The following is a 17,644-nucleotide window of genomic DNA, read 5'->3' as shown; positions in this document are numbered from 1 at the left end:
GCTAAAATTCGTAGGGCTCATTACAAAGTTTTTAACAGACCCCTTGAGACCGAGAGGGATGGACGAGCTGCTCTCCCTGCTGCGCCCCTCACTTCCCCACTTATGACCGGGTGACTGTCACTGGTTTTCCATACCTAGGGCAGGGGAGGGGGCGGATCGGGTAAAAAAAACTAAAAACAAGACGGAGGGAAGGCAGGCCAGCACTGATCTAGTTACTGTGGTCAGACAGACGGGTGATTTTATTAGAGCCACCCCGGTCACAATGGAAGGAGACACGTAAGTAATTGTATTGGATCGAGGACATTGTGGTCACGCCAATTCTGAATGAGTTCAGCAAATGAATGACATAAAAATATTCACCTTCATTAAATTAAAACATCACAGGGAGCATAATTTTACTTAAAAGATGGGATTTGAAAGAGAACAGACACTCCAAGAGCACATGCGTGTTCAGTTATTTTTTTGTAAAAATCAGCTTTGATGCATGATTGAATAACTATGTAAAAAGACGGAGGGAAGACAGAGAAGGGGAGGGGGGAGGAGAAAGGCGACACGGCGGGCAGGGGAGGGGGCGGAGCGGGGGTGTGGGAGGAGGGAGAGCGGATTAAGGAGAGCGGGAGGAGGCAGCGAGTAGTTTAGCGAGCCAAGACGGAGGGCATTGCTGTGGGGAGGGGGGAGGAGAAATGCGACACGGCAGGCAGGGGAGGGGGCGGAGCGGGGGTGTGGGAGGAGTGCGGCTGAGTGAACAGGCGGCGATTTCAGGCTGCGATGAGGGTGTGAAGCAGCAGGGGCTGGGGGAGGGAGGCTGGGCTGCCTTTGATGTGTAATGCAAGGCAGGCGGCTGGTGGCATGTGCACGCGCTTTTAATGTCAATGCGCTTACGCATTGAGCTTGAATTTCACGGGCACTGCAAGGAATCGCCATCGACTTGCAAGTTGGTTAAAGTCTGTTTAAGCCCCCATAGTCTCGCAAGCTCAATGCGCATGCGCATTGGCAGGCGAGACCTAAAAATGGACAATATAAAGACAAAGTGGTGTGTGCATATTCTCTGGTTCGGTCTGTTCTCATCTCAGCCACCCAAATTAGGTACCTTTTTTCTGCTTGGGCTGTGCGGGGGTGGAGGGGATAACAGGTGCTGAGATATGCCCTGAAGCACCCGGCAGTCCGGGTCTAGGAGTTTTCTATCAGTATGAAATCAGTGCACTGCGTATCACATGGGTAAAAAAATAATCTCTGAACAAGAGGAAAACAATCCCCTCGCATCCCAACATTAAAAAAAAAAAAAAAAACCTTTCTGTTCCTCAAACTGAAATTCTTTTCATTTACACTGTCGCAGATGTATTGTCCACATCCGTGGACCTGAACAGTTAGTCAACTGCAGTAGTGGTTAAAAATCTACATTTCATAAAAAAAAAAAAAGAAATCTACATTTCCCCAGCTGAGCTGCCCTCATGCTCTAGAAGGTAGATGTTCACCATCGGTGTGAGCCCTAGTCTGGTCATGGCTCCAACCTTTACAAGGTTGGCACTCAGCATATGCAAGAGTGAGACTCAAGGCACATGTTGCATAAGACTGCTCCAACACGCATCAAATTAACCTCCTCTTAATTTCCCCTGTGCAAGCATAATACTTTTTTGAGTTCTCAGAGTCCCCTGCCGTTTCTAATTTAGGCACGGGCATTCTCGTGTTAATCTACAATTTCGCCTCAGACAGCTATACCTTCTTCCTTAGTAGGAATTACATTTTAGGTCAAAAAAGTCTTAACTGAATTTACAAAGGACGCAAAGAGCCACACATTGCTTCTATTGGTTTGGCCCAAATCCCAAAATGGCAAAGGCTACTTTTTCCACCCTTAGCAGAGTTGTTCCCTGGAAAGCTATATCCATGAGTCTTCCTAATATATCCAATGATTCGGGGACGCGAGTCACTTCCAGTTCACCAGAGCTGGGCCACCACCCAAAGAACCGAAGAATGTCTCATTACAAAAAAAAAAAAAACATTTTAATGCTGCTTAAAAACAAACTGAAAAAGGACCAAAAGTAAGAAAAACGAACAAAGAAACAGATGATTTTATTTTTAAATATATTTTGGTAGCCTGCCTTAAAACAAAAGGCCAAACTAGGCCATTGTAACCGTGGGTTCCTTTGCCCCTGCTGGACAAGCATGAAAAATACTCGACACAGAATCACAGTTGAGTGTTCGTTTGACATGTGTGGAAACAAATTTTAGCTGGACAATTGTTTGGCAAAACCATTCTCTTAAAAACACATTTTGAAATGTTAAAAATACATGGTGCCAGCAGATAATTATTGTAATTACACTGATAACCAGTATGTAAACAAAAGAAAGACCACCTTGCCTAAAGCAGTCCTATGGCTCTCACAAAACATCTTATTTTAATTAAAAATGAAGAATGCAGCTGGCCATCTACAAACCCTCACAAGTCCACACAGTACTTTAAAGAATGCACACAAGTAGTCTTTACTTTCTTTTTGAAGTTAGACTTTTGTTGATTTGCCACATGCGCCAGAATATATAAAAAGACTACCACTTGGTACTGCCACAATACAAGAGAAAGGTTGGTAACCCTGTTAATGGACTGGGGAGGTTTAAAAGTCACACATTAGTTCAGTCAATTAAAAAAAGTAGTCCTCAACCCATTTCACAGCTAATGCATCAACACTGAGGTGCACTGTTTGTCAAGTGAGAAAAAGGGGGAAACAGGGAAATAAAAGGAGAAAGGAACAAGAGGGAAGAAAGAAAACAAGGGAGACGAACTAGGGAGCAGAACAAGGAAAAAGAAAAATGAAAGAATAAAAAAATGAAATGAAGGCACCAAAGAAGAAAGAGCAGACAGAGAAAACAAGAACAATTATGTAGAAAAGTGAAAGCTTGAAAGAGGAAGCAGTTGGTAGGGGAAAATCAGAAAGGGAGGGCAGAAGTCTCCCTCCCGCTACATTGGTGTGTCGTTTTATTTCTGCTACATACTAATATTGAAAGCTCTTCCTCTGAACCTTAATACTTAAGTTCTTAACATGTATTACTCAGATTGCACACAAAACTATCACGAGATGTGGAGGGGCACACTAACTGGTTTCCAGTTTCAGAAACATCAACGCATAATGATAAAAATATTTTTTTAAATCGGTTTTGATGTTTCTCAACTCAAGATTACCATTTAAAATTATTCTGCATAAAATTACACAATGGAGGATTTAGCAGACTACCTATAGAGACCACACTCTACCAATGTAGGGGGAGAGTTCTGTGTTTCACCCACACTAACATTTCTGGCAGCAACTGTGAATAAATACGTTTGTTGTGTGAATTAAAAAGGCCCGTTTCATTGAACAAAAGAGGAGCTCTAAGCTTGAAGTCACAGCCTAGAATTAGTTCATTTTAACCGTGCCCATTTGTCAACAGGCAACAATAGAATACAATATCTTCTATGCCTACATCTTGTTTCACCAAGTTGGGGCAATAGGTTAACCCCAATACTGCTGGTATTTTTGTGCGTTGGCAAACACAAATGTGAAAGCGGGGCAAAGGGGATGCTGTACCCACTAACGCTGTACCCACTAATCTTATTGGGCATTACTCAACTCTGCACAACATCCAAAACATATCTGTCTGATTGCTGAAAAACGGGGTCAGCCTTTGGTTGGAAGGGACATGAAGGGGCCTTTTCGAACAAAGGAAATCTAAAGGCTGGCAGGTCATTTCCCCCCCACAGTCAATGTGAGACCCGTCCCCCTTATCCAGTTCTGCATCCAGGCGGCTCCGACTACCATTCTTTCTTCTTTTCGTCCATGGACACGCCCCCGGGACCCAGTGCCACCACCAGGAGCAGGCCACCAATGACAGACATGGTTTGGAAGAAGTCGTACTTCAGGAAGTCGTGCATAGGTTTGTAGGCCGGGATGGTCCAGAAAGCGTTGAAGTAAACATTGACAGAGAAGAGCCAGATGACCAGAGTCAAAGCAGCAAGCTTGGTCTTGAAGCCAATGGCCACCAAAATTATCAGGGCCGTGCCCACAATGTTCTGAAGAATCTGTAACATGAGGGAAACAGGACTTGGTTAGATATTTAGCTATGAGCTTATGAAGAAGTAAATCAAATGACAATTTCCTTCATGGAAACCTGTAAACCTCAAGTCAGGAGCTCGAGAGTAAGGCACGGTGAAAGGAAATGAAAAGCAAGCCAATGATTCTTGAATGGGCTTGGGGCCACCTAGTTTTGGGAGAAAAGGTCTGTAAGGTTGACATAAGACATTTGCAGATTAAAATAAGGTAATCAATTCTGTAGTGAAATGTGAGGGAGGGGTGGTTCTGAACCGTCTTCTGGATAAATAAAAAGTCCACGTTCAAAGAGTTCAGCCAAACCTATTGGTAAACTTGCTGCACTAACATCAAAGTGCCCAACATGGACTCTGGTCCAACTGCAGCTGAGCAGTCTGCATTACAACATTCTAGAACTAAACTCCTATGTACAGGATAGAGTGGAAATGTAGGCAGTAAAACAACTCAAAAAGGTGTGAGCCATTCTGAGGATTTGATCCCGTCAAGTACTCCAAGTTTTCTTTAAGCTGTGCAACTTGTTCCCTACAAAGGCTAAAGCAAAAGACTTGGAACCTTAAGAACCTTGTGGACAACCAGACATCATTCTTTTTTGAAACTATTTGATGCACACATCCCTTTAGCTGTCCATACCTATTCTTAACTACTTCATGGAAATTAGCAAGAATGTCTTGGTCTTCACTAATACGGTTAATTAGGATACATCAGCAGGAGAATTCGGGTTCAATGCAATACCTAGATCTCTTAAAGACGATCTCCCCTTTAGCTACATATACTTTGCCAATGGTTTGCTGCTCTTAAAACTGAAAAAAAGGTGTATAACCCATCAATTCAATGGTGATGCCTCCGTACCCAAAGAGATTTGGGTCAGGAACACACATGGCAACATTTCCGTTGCCAAATATTTCATACCAAATTTTGTCATCCACCAAAGTGTATGGCGAGACAGAATCAGACAAAACAATTAACTCCTTACCTCAATCACCACTTCACACTCTGGTATTCTGATATTCCTGATCATACTCACCCGGTACACCTTTCACATCAATTCCATTCAACAAAGTGTTCTTCACTCCCTCTTGTAACCGATATGCCCCACCACAATATCCTGCTTTCTTCCTCTCTATCCCCTCCCTCATGATCACAAACACCTTTACATACACTGGCGCAGTGCCCACACTTTCCACACCTCCCACAAAAAGAGTTTTTTTGCAAAACAATGTGGAGTATTCACTGAATGACTACTGCTCCTATATTTAGATTTCAAAGCATTGGACGCAGACATTGGCTCTTTGCTGGGTTTCTTTGTTCTCACCACCTGCTCTCTTGGGACTTCCTACTCCTGCCATTTCTGAAACTCCAAGGTCATCTTTCCACATTTCGCTTATCCAGTCCGTTGTATGATCCATCGCTTCAATGACAGCTAAAGCATCCTTGAACTCAGCCATTTGTCAGTAATGCTTCCTGCACCCTGGGAGTATTGTACACCATACAAACTAGTTTCCAATTAGGAAACCTTTAAATTCACCAAACTCACATTTTCTTGACACGTGTCTTATGGTGGCAACATAGTTACTGACCTTCTACGGTTGCCTTCTTGAAAGACAAAAAAACCACTGATTTGAGTACTGAAATGTTGTTACAGCATTTTTACTAACAATTCGTAGCTATTTCTGGGCTCTTCGCCACCATTTTCAACGTCGATTTCTTCTAAACGTCTGAAAATATTCCTGCTTTTTATGTCTGGGTTGTATAGTAAAATAGCTTACTGCCCGATTGCTGAAAAGTTTTCTCCACCAATTGCCACATGAAATGATTCAAATATTCTTTTTCAGGGAAACAAGGGCTCACCAGTTTATGACGGGAATTGAGACATACCTGAAGCGGTCATGACTGAATTGAAAATAACACATCGGACTAACATAACTAGCTGCAAAAATAAACAAAAATAAAAAATGGAGGACTAGAAGTGAGTATTTGAGAGATTCAGCGCTATAATCGAATGTCGACAATAAAGAATATGGACATACAGAAGCATAACCGGGGTTGTAGCGTACAAGGGCCATCACTTTTCTGATTGAAATACTACTAACCTACAGTGGTGGCTCCCCAATAATCATGCCCTGCTCTGCCTACATTATGGGGTGTTGGTCTCACACAGATCGGTGACAAATGAGTCTTGGCAGTGCAGACAGGTGTCCTTTAACTAGTCTTCACTGACATCAACATCCTCTTGACCCCACGTAAGACCGTGCAATGTGAATTCGGTACTGCAATCACTGACAAAGATTCCCCCCAAATGGCCGCTCATTTGACCCAATGTAAGTTCATGCAATAAGATAATGCACTTCACTCGGAGACCGTCTTCCCCGACCGTGGAGGTGGCCCGGGTTCATCTTCACTGTCAGTGGACGTAGCACACAACCACACAAGTTTAACGTCCGGTGAGATTCAAAACTCAATGTTCCCACTTGCTCTCATTTAGGCTGCACACACTGGATTAGACACAACATAACAGGGGTTGGCGTTAGGATGAACCAGCCCCCTGCGAAGAAGCACAACTAGTCTACAAATGCTGCAGTGTCTTGCAGAAAAATAAGAGGTCCAATTCCAGAGTCCAGCAGACTTTATTGGCAAACATGCAGCACAAACTCCAAAGAGTCTGCCATGCACCCTGGTCCAACTCCAAAAGCACCACAACAGTCTAGGGCACTCTGCCTATATTTCCTTTCTGTTCTGTATACCAGAAGTAAAGAATGTCACAGTGAAACACACAAGAAGGCATTAATTAGGAATTCAGGGATTGGTCGCAAGATTTGCTAACGCTTTAAATATTACACGGTTTGGCTGAGAATTAAGATGCAAAGCTTGGAAGAAGTTTAGGGAGAAAAGCAAGTTGATTATGCAGGACAGTTTGTGAGGAGTATTACACAGATAAGACACCAGCATAAATAAGTCGCATTTTGTTTTCAGCGACTTCCCTTTCAGCCACTTTTAAGCATCAATAGTCTACGATTAATGTGCGATCATACTTAACTAAAAATGGACATGGAAAGACCGGAATCAGGGAGACATAAGCTGTTCTACTTGATGGACTCCACACCACTTTGGCTTTGTCTTTGTCCCTTGTGGAAATCGTTAGAGTGGGGAAGATGGGAGGGGTTTGGGGGGGTTGGAGTGGCGGGGGGGGGTCAAAGAATAAGGAAGGCAATACAAAGTCAGGACTAGAACATGAAAGAGTTTCTGAATGTGTGGCCTTCAATTCCTTTCTAGACATCAGATAGTTTGTCAGAACTGTAGGCCGGAGGTCAAGATTGTCCCAGAGCGGAGCTGTAATTACTTTCAAGCTCTTCTGAAGTATTTTTGGATGTCACAGTTTGTCAAGGGATCAATGAGAATTACTGGAACTCAGGACTTCTGCCAGTACACATCCGGGATGTGCTCACTTAATGGGCACACCTGGCTGAAGGGCGGGCAGGTTAATGCAAGTGTGACCCATATCCTCTCTCCAGCCATATCTCAGTCTTCAAACTATTTATGCACAGGAGACTGTCCAGCTAGAAAAACAGGCTCCCGACAGGCTGCGATATTAGAGAGTCTAAAAAGCCCTTCCCCAGACGTAAAAGTCATGAGTGTACGTTTGAATCAGAAATTGGTTTTGGTCTATGCCCAGATTCACATATACCCACTGAACAATGAGAAAGGAGTATCATGACACCCCACGCTGCCTATTTAGTACGGACCTTTCTGTCCCCATTGAGAATTCTTGGAATCTTTGATCCGATAGGGAGCTGTACCGAAGAGGACTACCCGGCCGCGAAGCCATGAAAGCAGTATTTTTTGGTACACCACACTGTACACAACCAATTGGTTTAAGAGGATTAGAACTCCTAGTTGGGTCTCAACAGGGACAGTAAGCACATTTGTGAAGAATATATATTTTGCCTCGATCATTTAATTTTAATGAGAATTTCAGTAGCTCCCTACGAAAAGAATTGCATATTTTGCCTTAGCCTTATAAAACATTTGTGATGGAACTGAAACCAGAGCTGCAATTGCTTAAAATTTCACATTTGTGTGACAGCGCTGCTAAGTATCATCAGGTAACTTCTGTAAGAAGTGTACAGGATCCAATACAATAGGTGTGGCAGCTTTTATTAAAGGTATCTATAGTTCCTCTTGTAACAGTAGACAAGATGAGGCGGATAGCAACAACACTATAAAATTAGTAATGCTAAACCCTGCAGGGGGAGGAGGGAGTTTGTGCCACAAAACTAGGAATCAATAGTGAAGGAAGGGGGCGTTTAGAGTCTCAAAACTGACTCAACATTGAGAAATCTTGAAGTGGGAATGCCCACATATGGAGTTCCTGGAATGAATAATACTTTTCTAACATGAAAAGCACCAACTTTACAGAGCAGGCACTTAATTTACTGCAGCTTCTTAATAAAACAACTATCCATCTCTCACACAACGCCTGAATTTTGCTCCAAATCTCAATCATGGCCAGGATGTTTCAGCAAATGTTGCTGGCATATTTTACAATTTGTCATGGAAGATTGGTTTCGTAATTAAATGAATGAGAGTGGAAACATACCAAGCTAAATAAAGGAGCATAAAAGGTTTCCGGTGTCTTTTTGTTACTGCATGGAGCTACTCACAACTCTAAGTATATACTTCTGGCAAAGCACACATGAAACCAAATAGGTAAGGGACTAGTATTGTGGGGGTTGCTGTGCATGGTGTATATAGTTGTGCAAATCCTGGACCAAGTGAACTACTTACGAAAAACAAACTTGCGTCGAAATGCAGCAGTGTCATGAACATGAGCACCAGCAGTACACGGCCTCCCAACTGCATGTATTGTTTCGGGGAGCTCTCACCCATGGTGGGAACCCCAGCAAACATACTTTTGCCTTCGGATCGCGACTCAGCCAAAAGCAGCAGCAAACCACCGCCAAGTGCCAAGTTCCTGGACACACAAGATGCAAATGAGAGAACTTTAAAAAGGTACACTAGCACAAGCATAAAAAGAGTTACTATAAACAAGACAGATCCCACCAGTAAAATAATGTAGAACAGTAAAACTAAATGACAAAAAAATTGAATTTATTCTCACAAGACTATACCACGATTGAGCAAATCTGGGCATTGGGGCGGGTTGTGGCCAATGGATGGCATGGATGCCAGACTGTAGGTCAGCAGCTCCAAACTTGTTTATGGTAGCCACGAACTGCTGACAACTTAACCTGCATATGGATGGGTATTTACGTATGTCAAAGGAAGAAATGAGCTGGGAATGAGTTGGGCGGATCCCAAACAACAATCAATAACAGTGGCACTACAAATGGGAGCCAGACATGGTGGTTTGGCCTCAGCTGGTGTATCAATGGTTCTCAGAACTGCAGAAATGGCTAGTGTACAACAACCACCAGACTAATCACTACACCATATTAACTCCAGTTTTCAATGCCAACTGAGGCCGGGATCTGAGCCAGTAACATGCTCTGAACACACACATTTATCCACAGAACACTAGAGTGGGTAGTGGTGGTATACAGAGTAGCACATCAATTATCATACTGTATATTTTCTAAAGTTTTCTGTAGCCAAGTACCAGTATTGGTGCCACTCAAGGTAACAAGACACCCCACTACCACGGGTGTCACCACACAGAAGTACCAGAGAACTCCCGTGCTAGTCTTAACAAAATTAACTTACCACGGCACTCTCCAGGTTTTTGTGTCACCATTTTAAATAGTGTAATAAATTTACAATTCCACAGTATGGCCGCTCACAGGCAAGTAATTCAACAGATAGATTTTTCCAATATTCAATTTAATAACACTTAACAATGTGACATTACAATTGTGGAGACCTAATCTTTAAAGTACAATCCAAAAACAAAGACATGTCGTGCTACAAGAGTGTTGCTTTTGCTAGTTGTCCCACGGAGGTCCTATTCATATTGCTTCCCCGTTATCAACGATGGAAACACCCATTTATCCATCCACTCGACCACTTGTACCAGGGTGTAACCATACAGTATGTGATCGCTATGCCAAGAAGAGAACAGTGTCAGTTTGATAGGCACACTTACCTCATTAAAAACTTCAGGTCCCACAGAATACTGTACGCGACGGTCTGCCAAGGACAAATGAGCAAGAGAAAACTTCAATTAATGAACATACTGCCCAAAGAAGATCGGAACACACATTCTCATAAGAACACCACACCAGTTTAAAAACTAAATTATTTCAATTCCTGATGATGTAACTCATTCATAAAAAGCCAATTCCTTCTACAGCCAACGTTTAAAAAGCTTCCATAGTGACTGAAGGACTCTCCCCTCCAGGTATGGTCTTTTCACCCCACACCCACTGCAGTTTTCCGCTTAGATTGCCAGCTTGTTGACCTGCTTTCAGATAGGTTCATTAGAGCCCATCAGCAAAAGAAAGAAACTCGAGTCAAAATTATTTTCATGTTTAAGAGCAGAGATGCAGAAAGTACAGCCCTTAAAATCACAGAGAGTTCAAGGCGTGATGGGCAACATGATCCTTCGGCACAGAGGTGGCCTCAGACCCATTCAAATCATGTGTATAGGGCGTGTACCTGTAATGCGATAATTCCGAACAGTCCAAAACAAGCATACTGTACAAAATTTCTGGTCAGAACCAGGATGCAGCCACCTGAAATGCAGAAACAATAATGCAAAATGTTAAAGATCTGTTGTGGCACCACCACTCCAAAGCCAGGGGAGATGGCAGCATAGTTTGGCACGATACAGTATGGAAGGCAGTACTGAAGGGAGATCCATCTTGGTCTTCAATCATTTCCTACCTTTCCAGCACTGGGGGATGGTTTTGTACAGAAAATAGGGGTATAGTGTGCAATCAGAGAGACAAGTATCCAAACACGTGGATGTCTACAGTACACGCCTAATGGATAAATATATTTGAAAGTTTCATCCAGAGTGGTTAGCCAGAGTAATGGTAAGTCTGGCACACGTGAAGCCGGGTGTTGGTGCTAGGTCTATAGTTCCCAAGCAGTAGATGTGGCAGGGAGAAGAGCAGATACAGAGGTCCCAAAAGCAGGATCTGGCAGATAGGCAGTTTTGGGCATTTAACATTTGTTTTTTAAACGGTGGGGTTAAAGAGAAGAAACAAAAAGGCATTAGTTTGCCCAGACGACACCAGCAAACACATGGCTAACACTGTAGGCACTCGAGGATGGATCAGTCACAGTCAAATCGTTTGATTCACATTAACGCTAATGTTGTTTGGCCTTCGCAAGACATAGCAGCAAGAACATTTGTTTCAAAGACCAAATTATTTTCTTTCAACATGTACATGAGAGAAACGGTTTACCTCAGTCCGTTAAGAAAACAATAATGCAGGTTCAAAGTAAAAGTTGCCAATTTCACCCGTAACTAAATAGGGCGCTCCTCTACTTAGAAGCGCTCTTTAACAAGTTATGAGTGGGATTGCCTGGAGGTAGGGAGTTGTGTGTGTAAAAAGATAGTGGTCATGGAGACTAATGTAGTTTGAAACCATACAATTTCCAAACATAAGCATTCTAATCTGTACAGGGAACCCCAGCCGACACGTGCTGCATGGAGGGAAATGGCTGTAGAGCGGTCAGTTAATTTAATACTAGCAAAGGTAGAAGCTGGGTCCAGGAATTGGCTAGCAAGAACATTTGGTGTTGTTTTTTAATGGTTTGGGTATTTCTGGTTGAAACCCCCCTTAAACAGAGGGTTAACACTTAAAACAAAACCATATAAGCTAACATCAAGAAACTACCATGTGCCTGGCTTACAAATTTAAAAAGTCAGCTTAGGAAACCGGTGCTCCTTGGTATCCAGGAGTGCAAAACATCTCATTGGTTAGCTCTCTTTGGTTCCAGAAAAACATACTAGAATTGATTTGTCAAACCATTTACTCCATACATTAACAGGAGAGTCGCAAAAATTGGCTAGGATTCTGGATTGCCCACAACCGAGACATCCAGAAATAAAGGGAAAGAGTGCATCTGAGACGAACATGGTTCTGAGGGAATACAGGGAGCAGACTGCATGGTCCGGTGCTCACTAATGGAAAACAATTCAATATGGAAAAACATATGACTCTGCTTGTAACATTAGGCAAATCCCTAAGCTGCAAAGCATCCTTCCCAATGCACTCAAATGTCACTTACTCAGCTGGCCCACCAGGTTGATGAAGACGAAGATGGTTGCCAGGAGGTACCCACAGCTCCAGGTGGCCTCGATGTAATCCCTCTGCTCATTCCATTGGAACCACATGCGGATACCATCCTCCAAGAAGGTGCTGATAAGGCACAGGCGTGCCATGTGCGGCAGGTACTGTTTGGTGACCCGCAGGAACTACACCATGGAAGCAAAGCACAAAAAGAGTGAGAAGGAATGGAAGTCTATACATCAATTCACCAGCAAAGCACTGTCCACATTACAGATTGTGCACTCTGAACAGCATTAGTTACTTTCTTCTCATAAGAATCCCATGTGATGTCCTGACCCCACCCCAACTCAATCACTCACAAAGCAATTTGCCAAAAAAGCTTTTAACCTAACACATGTACTGTGAATCAATGGAGAAAATTTAAAAAGAACACAACTAGCCACTTGATAATGCCCATAAAGACAAATGACTGGCAGCAAGTAATCGGCATGCGTACTAGCCTTGTTCTATTGCATACACAAAGGAGCACCTCTTGAAACGTGGAGATATTTGGGTCTGGATGAGAAGTGTACAATGTTTTACAAATTCACTGTTTTCGAATCTCTCATTTTCAAATTCCGTTCGGCAGTCTACTGTTTGGAGTAAATATAGTATAATTTTTAAAGGGCTGTACTAGCTTTCTAGATCTCATATTCCGATTACAATGGAGATGTTTTTCATTGTTTTGTACGGCGAGACAGAAGACTCCCACCCTGGCTCTACTTTACCAACAATTCTTCTAGTTAAAGAGGAAACAGTTCACCTATCCCTCACAACCACTCTCACAACTCACATTTCCACAAACCAAACTGCTGGCCCTTTGGACCAGATCAGGGTCAATCATTCAATCTGGATTTGTATATCACAACTAATTACCTGTGAGGGCCACTACTGCCAATCTTTAGAACTCGCTTACTGAGTCTTACAATTATGGAACAAGCATTTGGAATTCATAGATTACAACTGATAGATGGGCTTCAAAGGGCAAATCAATTAATTTAAATAAAAACATAACAGCCCCACATAGAAGGGGCAAATAATTTTTTTTAGCAAAAATGTGTTAGACTTCTGTAATTCTAAAATAACTACTAAAAAGATTACACTTCGTAAAACCCTTTCTCCTTGTCAATACTGAGGCGCAAATTAAACAGCAAACCACGAACACAAATGTCAACTTAAATCCAACCATTGCCATGCTAGTTTACACCACAAGCAGAAACTCTGAGAAACAGGAAACATTCTTTTTATTTATTTATTTGGAATACAAGGTCTTCCCCCAGGAGGCCCAAATATTTAGGTTTCCCAAAGACATTTTCTTCATAGTCCGTGGTAAAGATTATCAACAAACCTAGTTTGTACATAACTAGGTTTTAAATGCTGCTTTTTGCATTTCCAAGGACTGCCAGTTCTCATAACATCACGCTCAATCAGCTGGTGCATTTGGGTGGTCTGGTTGGCTATGGTGGTTGTCACGTGCCACCAGAAAGCAAACAGATCAAACTAGATCAACACTGTACCAAAGAGATACTACATGATATTTCAATTGTATTGCTCTAGGTATGGACTGGGCGGGAACCATTAAATAGGAGATCAAAACCTCCCACTGCCAGGACGTTTTGAGCTCTACATTACACAGCAAATCTCCAGCTGGAAGTGGGTATCACACTGGATCCAGTAGAGCACTCTAGAGGTCCATTCTGGAGCCATCTTGAGGGTTGGCATCATCACCGCCAAATGTAATGGTGAGTGAAGTAATAACAAGAGGAGCAGCAAGGATGGTTTGCTGAATGTGCTGCTGATTGCAGCAGAGTGGATAAATAGTTATCAGCACTCCGATACAGTGCCACAGACTGGTCAGACCCTAGGTGAACAGATAAGCGTGCAAATTAGGCCTTCAGTTAAGCTGACAATTCCCTCTTCCGGAAGGCAGTTTTCCTTTAAAGAGCCAGAATCCCATTTATCCATATGACGGACATACACAACAACGCAATTTTTGGATGAGACTTTTTTCCAGAGCTCAAGAAGTTTTTTTTGAGAGCCAGATCCGTAGAAAGGAAGAATTAAGCAAAAAACACACACAATCAAAACATTCCTGCTAAACTTTCTAACAGAAATGTATACAATTATAGTGTAATGTTTTCAGCAAGTTCTTTTTATAAACCTAGAACAGAGTTTTGGGGGCTAAAAACGCCTTTGAGATTAAATTGGAAATTGTACTGTCCGCAAACAACCTAATGTTCAAGTTGGGGCTGGCTTTTGAAACAGCTTGATGCATGCTGGTTCCAAACATAACTGTGTTGTCGGTCGCCTTGGTGGGACCAGTTCTACAGACAGCTGCCTGACAGATTCACTTAAGTACTAAGAGTGGTCTCTGATCAGGTTATTACCAAGCTATTCATCCGCTTCCTTGGCCTTGGAAAGAGTCCTCAAATAAGGAGGAATACTTGAGGTCTAAGGCGGAAACCAAATACTAACGTACACGGACTAGTGTAATTTATAGTAAAAGTCTTGGCTTGGAAGAGCGCAGGAGAGGTACCATAACACCAGCACTACTAAGAACACAACAAACTGCATTTCCACACCAAAGGCAAGCAGCATGTATGGAGAGAAAAGTGCATCAGGGCACAAAGCCAGCTGCCAGAATGGAAGTCTCCTGCAAGTTACAAAACATAAAATGAAGGGGCAAAGAAGTTGATCTGCTTTCTCAGACGACATGCTAAGATAGAAGAGGCGCTTGCACCTGGAGAGATGCTTCGGTTGCAGAGTCACTGCATGGGCTACACTCACAGATCAGCCCAGGACCTTCTGAGGAGGGCACAGCACACTACTCTATCAAGGACCCCAGCTCAGGTGAAGGCCAACACTGAGCTAAAAGCCTTTGCCCATTTGAAGAAACAAAACGGCCCAGTATGTTCAAACTGTGAAGAAAACTCGGAACTTAACAGTCAAGACACAAGTCGCATCTAAGCTCATCCAGACAAGTCACTCCTCTGAAAGGGTCTCCTTCTAGGAGGAGCTTCTCCTGAAGCAGCCGCCTTTCGGAACACCTACTGAATTAGGTTTCTCTTGATAGGATTTCAAGCAAATTGTCAGTCCATCTGACTTAATTTTACATGCCAAGTCTCCGTTCGGGGAATCAGGTTAGAGTCGCAGCAAAGGCTCAACATCCTGTGGTTTGGGGCATAACTACTCACCCTGTGCCCCAAAAAATAAAAGAAATAAAGAAAATCTGACCTTGTGTAACGTAATCAGATGCTCATATAGAGCACTCCAAAGTCATTGGGCCAAGATGTGCTATATAAAATTGCTGGGGGGAAAAAACAAGCATTATTATAGCCAATAGTTCAAGCCTTGGAATCTTATAAGTGTTTAGCCAGAGCTATTGGCTTTGCCAAAGTCTTTTAGCTACGTTGTAGAGCGTCTGGGTTGCTGTGCAGAATGTTGAAAAGTTATAATAAAGTGTTGAGCATTTTTACTACCGTATATATAACCAAGAAGACAGTATGTACAATTAAACGACCCTATTAAAAAGAGAATTAAAAAATGTATTTTAGTTACTGTAAGTATGTTGGTTTAATTAATTTGCATTCATGTCTATATCTATATGTTTTGCACTATGCATGTTTGGAGATTTCAGCCCACAGCCTCACCCTCACCCTCTTCCTCTCCTCAAGCTCTCAGTGGGGCTCTCTCCTGTTCACGTTTTCTAGCAAAGAGAGACATGAACAGGAAATTACAAAACAAGCGGATGGAAAAGACAAATCAGTGCTGGTACCAAAACATATTGCAAGGATCCATGTAGCAGGGGCAGTCTGTAGGCGGGAACAAAACAGCCACAATGCGGGACAAATGTACTCTATCCACGAACAAAAACTTTGGAATTTATAAAAGCGGACAAAGCAACCAATGAACACTAGTGGTCATGTGGTGGGTTTCTTAAAACTTCCCAGAGGGATTACAGCATGCCTCAGAGAGCAGCGCATGCGCGCTGCCTCTAGACTGGACCTAAAAAACACAAAAGGAGGCACAGAGTACACGGACTGTTTTTGCAGACTGGCATGGAAGAGTGGATAAGCAGATACTCGCCTAACAAAGTTAACACAGCAAGCCGAAAACACTGCCCACTACTTATCAAACAAAGCCAGCAACACGTAGCAATCTCCATTTCAAAATGAAGGAAAAATACTCTTAGGACTATTTAAATGAAAGAAAACATCCATTCCAAGGCGTTGCAGTACACTATGTCTGCACCAAGTGACACACCAGCAGCACCTGAAAACAGTGCACAAACAGACATTTGCCCCTGTGGACAGACCACAAGTACACTGAACAATATGGATTTGGCCAGACCATCATCCCATTCAGAATTGTAAACAAGAAAATTAGGATTGCAGCAAGGCAGTCGACATAGAAACTTAGTACTCTGCAGTGATAGTCATTTAATAAACACAAGCTGCCAGAAAGTTCAAACACACGCCACAGGGGAAGAAGGTGACTGTCAAAACAGCCATCAGATGCCTCTTTGACTGCGATTACTGCTGCTGTTACGGCACTAGAGTCGACTGAGGCCTGTAGCCTGGCCTGGCTAGAACTGTAGAGGTCATTCCCCTTGGGTTGGAGCTAAAGAGGTGAGCTACCTCCTGTTCCGGGTGACCTTCTGGGAGACGGGCAAAGATACCCTTTACGTCCACATCCTTTTATTTTGCTACTTGCTCTCTTGGGGAACTGGGTGCCTGATGAGAAGACTCAGGACGGTCGCCCTTCGTGTAATAAGTATGTGTGGGTCCAGGAATGCTGGTGTGTGCAGCTTGACCCGCATTTCGCCCTTCGCAGGCCGAGTGTCTGCTTTGCTGCAAGCGTTTGGCTCCAAGTTGGCAGCCCGTAAACGGCCCTTAATGTAGCAATACCTCAGGATGCTGTTGCATGTCTGGACTAATCCTCCTTTGTGTGGTGACTGGGGGCGCTGGGAAGTTCTGCTCATTTATCTGGTAGGAAATTACTTTTGGGGCTCCCTTGTTCATAATACTCGCAAGTCTGTTGAGATTGATCCTAATCTGGACTTCGCACTGTGACTGTTGTTGCCATGGGAAAACCAAAGGGGCCTGCACAGCCTGAGACAAGGGAGCCCTCACCGCTCCCCTCCGTGTCCAGGGACGATGGCGATACCACAGATATTTCGATTCACTCTCACTTAGAGTGCTAGCCGCTATTACAGATATGAACAGTGAACCAATGGAGGTACTGGATCCTACAACTGACCAGCCTGGATCTCAACAATTGAAAAAACAGAACAGGTTGGCTGATCAGGATACCTAAAAAGCATAAGTCTGA

The 17,644-nt window shown here is 43.1% G+C and overlaps 1 protein-coding gene across 1 annotated transcript in view; it reads right to left on the bottom strand.

The window, feature by feature from the left end:
* Nucleotides 1–2,040: 2,040 nt before the first annotated feature.
* SURF4 (surfeit 4) overlaps nucleotides 2,041–17,644 on the bottom strand; it is a 41,243-nt gene continuing 25,639 nt past the window's right edge. The window contains exons 2-6 of the mRNA XM_078646129.1: nucleotides 12,273–12,459; nucleotides 10,689–10,765; nucleotides 10,177–10,220; nucleotides 8,862–9,048; nucleotides 2,041–4,051 (exon numbers count right to left, since the gene is read on the bottom strand). Of these exons, the coding sequence (XP_078502255.1) occupies nucleotides 3,785–4,051; nucleotides 8,862–9,048; nucleotides 10,177–10,220; nucleotides 10,689–10,765; nucleotides 12,273–12,459 (762 nt within the window). The 3' untranslated portion in view covers nucleotides 2,041–3,784. The remainder of the gene's footprint in view (nucleotides 4,052–8,861; nucleotides 9,049–10,176; nucleotides 10,221–10,688; nucleotides 10,766–12,272; nucleotides 12,460–17,644) is intronic.

This window comes from Lissotriton helveticus, chromosome 5_1 (genome assembly GCF_964261635.1).
Source record: "Lissotriton helveticus chromosome 5_1, aLisHel1.1, whole genome shotgun sequence".
Classification (NCBI taxonomy): Eukaryota; Metazoa; Chordata; class Amphibia; order Caudata; family Salamandridae; genus Lissotriton; species Lissotriton helveticus.
This window is presented reverse-complemented; position numbering and strand designations above follow the sequence as displayed.